The 4172-nt window shown below is 46.8% G+C and overlaps 1 protein-coding gene across 1 annotated transcript in view; it reads left to right on the forward strand.

Moving 5' to 3' along the window:
* Positions 1 to 3974, forward strand: part of fanca (FA complementation group A) — a 37658-nt gene extending 33684 nt beyond the window's left edge. Inside the window, exons 37-41 of the mRNA XM_084452804.1 lie at positions 228 to 330; positions 564 to 639; positions 1527 to 1677; positions 2218 to 2316; positions 3184 to 3974. Coding sequence (XP_084308930.1) covers positions 228 to 330; positions 564 to 639; positions 1527 to 1677; positions 2218 to 2316; positions 3184 to 3282 — 528 coding nt within the window. The 3' untranslated portion in view covers positions 3283 to 3974. The remainder of the gene's footprint in view (positions 1 to 227; positions 331 to 563; positions 640 to 1526; positions 1678 to 2217; positions 2317 to 3183) is intronic.
* The last annotated feature ends 198 nt before the right edge of the window (positions 3975 to 4172 follow it).

Raw genomic sequence — 4172 nt, forward strand, 5'->3', positions numbered from 1 at the left:
CTATAGCCTATACTATAGCTACTTCCCAGCGGTGTTACACTAATAGGTTTAAAAGAACATACAGTACATTCACTTTTAGACCGACAAAAGAACACATTTATATTACATTGTTTCTTTTTCTCTTTATTTTAAGCAGGGCTCTCTATTGAACAAATAGACCCTGCTCTCAATGGTATCAATCTCCTTGCATAAATAAAGGTTAAGCGCTGATGACGTGTGTTCTGTAGGAGCTTAAAGGTTACCAGAGAGCTTTGGAGCTGTGCACCCACATCCTGTCCCTGCTGGTCCACTCCTCTGATTGGCTGCTTCTCTTCCAGGCCTCAGGCCCCGGTAAGCAGAGTTCCCCCAGCGCTGCTTCACTCCGCCAGACTCAGTGTGTTAAACCATTGTTTCACTACAGGTGATGTCATTCTAACACCTGGATGAACAACACTGCACATCGACTCGTTCAGTCAGTTTGAACTGGCAGCAAGAAAATATAAGCTGTCAATCACTCAGATCACATTACGACAACGACAAGAACTACAGCTATAACAACATAGCTACTGTATGTCCCTTTCCAGAGCAAGGCCTGTACAGCTCTGTTGCCATGGTAACCTCGGAGGAGCACAGCAGGCTGATGCCTACGGTCTTCTACAGGTGAGGTCACCTCCTGGCTCTGGAGGTCACTAGACTAGACTAAAGGTGTATTCACATATGTTAGTGCACCATTGAAGCGCACCAAAAGCGAAAGTGATACATTGTTTTCATTTCTCAGCTACTGCGGTTCGCTTTCACACGGCACTTTCTTTAACTCTGGTCCAAATGCAGCACCACAAGTCACATGAAAAGGCTCAGTGCTGTCATTGGTCAATATCTTTCTGGATTTTTTTTTTAGGTCAAACGTGGCGTGCACAAGGTAGTTGCGTCGGTCCGAGGTCGCGCGCTTTCACACCATAACTGGTGCGCACAAGAATTCAGTTGAAGCCGCTCTGAGACCACCCCTTCTGGAGGGTCTCGGTGGAGACCACCCCTTCTGGAGGGTCTCGGTGGAGACCACCCCTTCTGGAGGGTCTCGGTGGGGCTGTTTTGGTGCACCTGAGTGCGATTGCTGTGTTCAAACAGGCCTAAATGAAGCGCTCTCGGGCCCAAAGCTCGTTTGGTGCGCACTAACTAGTGTCTGTGTGAATACACCCTAAGTTAGGTGATACACTCATGATATTGCCACATTACAAAGATGATATCTTATACCATAATGATGGTTCTAATATGTGTTTTATAATTATTACATGGTATATATAGTTCGGGGATCTATATATTGTATGTGTGATGTACTGTATATTGTGCGTGCGCGTGTGTGTGTGTGTGTGCGTGTGTGCGTGCGTGTGTGTGCATGTGTGCGTGTGTGCGTGCATGCGTGCGTGCGTGTGTGTGCGCGCGTGTGTGCGTGCGTGTGTGCGTGGGTGCGCGTGTGTGTGTGTGTGCGTGTGTGTGTGCGTGTGTGTGTGTGTGTGCGTGTGTGTGTGTGCGCGTCTGCGTGCGTCCAGCCTGTTGCTCCAGCTCGGTCCTGAGGAGCAGGTCAGAATGGGGAGGTCTGCTGGATTCCTCCACACAGCTGTGCTGTGCTACACCGCCCTCATCAGTCTCTTCCTGGATGGACACACACCGCAGCCAATCTCTCAGCTCGCCACTGATCAGGTGACTGGGTTCACTGTGGTGCCAGTGCCTACAGTACACCTCTGGTACAAATGCTAGCACACTTAGATCAAATCAAATCAGTCAGTCAGTATATAAATCCAATCAAGCAATCAATCAACCAATCAGTTAATGAATCAATCTACTGTATTATATACTGTGGGGCAGGGTAACTTTGTCATCACAGGACTAAGAGGACAACACCCGCCCAAAACCCATAACAAATCTCTTCCTGGGGATTCTTAAAATGTTATCTTATCATAGTGTCTGTGCATTTAGCCAAGGTGCAGCATAAGGAACATAGGTGTTGGTACATTACAATACATTTCACGTAGCACTTTAAATCAACTTTATATGATGCTGTGTGAATGTTTGGAGCTGTCCATCTACACGATGCAAACACTCCAAGCTTTATTGACCATTATTTTTTGTGGAAAAAAAAAATGCAACAGCCCCTTTGGCTTCCATAGCTTTTATTGTTTGATACAGATAAAACACACATGCCAGCTCTTCATTTGTCTGAATCTGATTTTCACTTCTTAGCCGGATCTGTCACTTATTCTGAGTGGAGCCCAACAGCTTCTCTTGAAGACCATCTCCCTGAGCGCCCCCACCTCCCTGACCAGCCGCCAGCTCAGCCAGGTACACACACACACACACACACACACACACACACACACACACACACACACACACACACACAGTCCCAGCTCAGCCAGGTAGCACACACACACACACACACACACACACACACACACACACACACACACACACACAGTCCCAGCTCAGCCAGGTAGCACACACACACACACACACACACACACACACAGTCCCAGCTCAGCCAGGTACACACACAGTCCCAGCTCAGCCAGGTAGCGCACACACACACACACACACACACACACACACACAGTCCCAGCTCAGCAAGGTAGCACACACACACACACACACACGTGCACACACACACACACACACACACACACAGTCCCAGCTCAGCAAGGTAGCACACACACACACACACACAGTCCCAGCTCAGCCAGGTAACACACCAACAGTACACTCCCTCATTCATTCAACCAGTCTGTCCCCTGACACAAATACAGCAAGGCTCATATTTAGGGCTGGGTTTAAAAAATCGATTCATGAATCCCAAAATCGATCTTTTATTTAATGAATGAATTAATAAATGAAGGTATGAATAGTTCATTCATTTTTGGAAATCAGTATCGATACCCAGCCCAAGTATTGATGTGTTGCATAACTTGGCAGTCATGTAATTAAGGTTACAGCTAAGAAAAACAGGTTTTAGTAACACTAACCGAATCGATATTGAGATAATCGATTCTGAACCTTGTGAATCGGAATCGATTCTTGAAATTCGACTCGATACCCAGCCCTACTCATAGTCGTCTTGTTCACCTGTAAAGGAAGCCTAGTAAGGGAACAGTTCTGTTGAAAAGAGTGCTTTTATATGAAGAGTCAAGGTCTGTACTCTCTCCTGTCTCCTAGCTGGAGGCCTTGTGCTCAGAGCTTGACCCAGAGGTAGCAGCGGCTCTGTCTACTCACTTCAACTCTGTTTGCCTCAGCCAGGAAATGGACTTCCTGTAATAGATGGACTTCCTGTAAATGTTTGTCACTTCCTGTGGGTGTTGGGGGCTGCAGACTGACACACCTGAGAAACTATGGACTTGCAGTCATTTTAACTCGGGAGATACACAAACAGTCAAGGATGATTTGGAAGTCAAGAGGATTTTATTCTCTTATGGATCAATGTACAGAAAATGTGATACTGTTGCTGTAAGGTTATATGGTTAACATGAGTTGCATTTTATTGTTCATATATTTATTTGTTTGTACTGTACGTGTGTGTGGGGGGGGGGGGGGCAGTGTGGATGTGCTGCGTTGTGATACTGTATGTTCACCCACACTGACCAATTCAGTCACTTTAAATGCACAGGTGAGTACATGTATATCCTAATGTTCACAGGACAATACATTCAGCCCTTCCTAAGAAGTGCCATTTACAATTGAGAGGTTTTCATAATGTAATAACTTAATAAAAAAAGCATGTATCTATACATAATGACCGTCTGTGTGATTAATGTGAAGTGGATAGCTGTCTTGAATAGCGAGTCTCACAACAGAAATAAGAACATAGTTCGCACAGCGTTTTAAACAGTCTGTCTGCTGCTACAGTTTCTGTAGCCACAGTCCACTAACTGAGGTCAGTCACAGCCGCGGTCCTCCGAGCCTCTTATCTCCTCAACAGGCTCCTCACACCTGCTCCTATGTTTAGATCCGTCTTCCACCTCCCCCATTCCTCCAGTCCTGGATCCCTCCTCCTCCTCCTCCTCCTCCTCCTCCTCCTCCTCCTCCTCCTCCTCCTCCTCCTCCTCCACCACCACCACCACAAGTCAATTAGAGAGGAGGTCATGGTTCTGGGCCGGTGTGTCAGCTGTTGCTGAGCCGGGCCAACAGTTCCCCGGTCACGGTGATGG

This window comes from Borostomias antarcticus (assembly GCF_949987555.1).
Source record: "Borostomias antarcticus genome assembly, chromosome: 18".
In the NCBI taxonomy this organism is placed as follows: Eukaryota; Metazoa; Chordata; class Actinopteri; order Stomiiformes; family Stomiidae; genus Borostomias; species Borostomias antarcticus.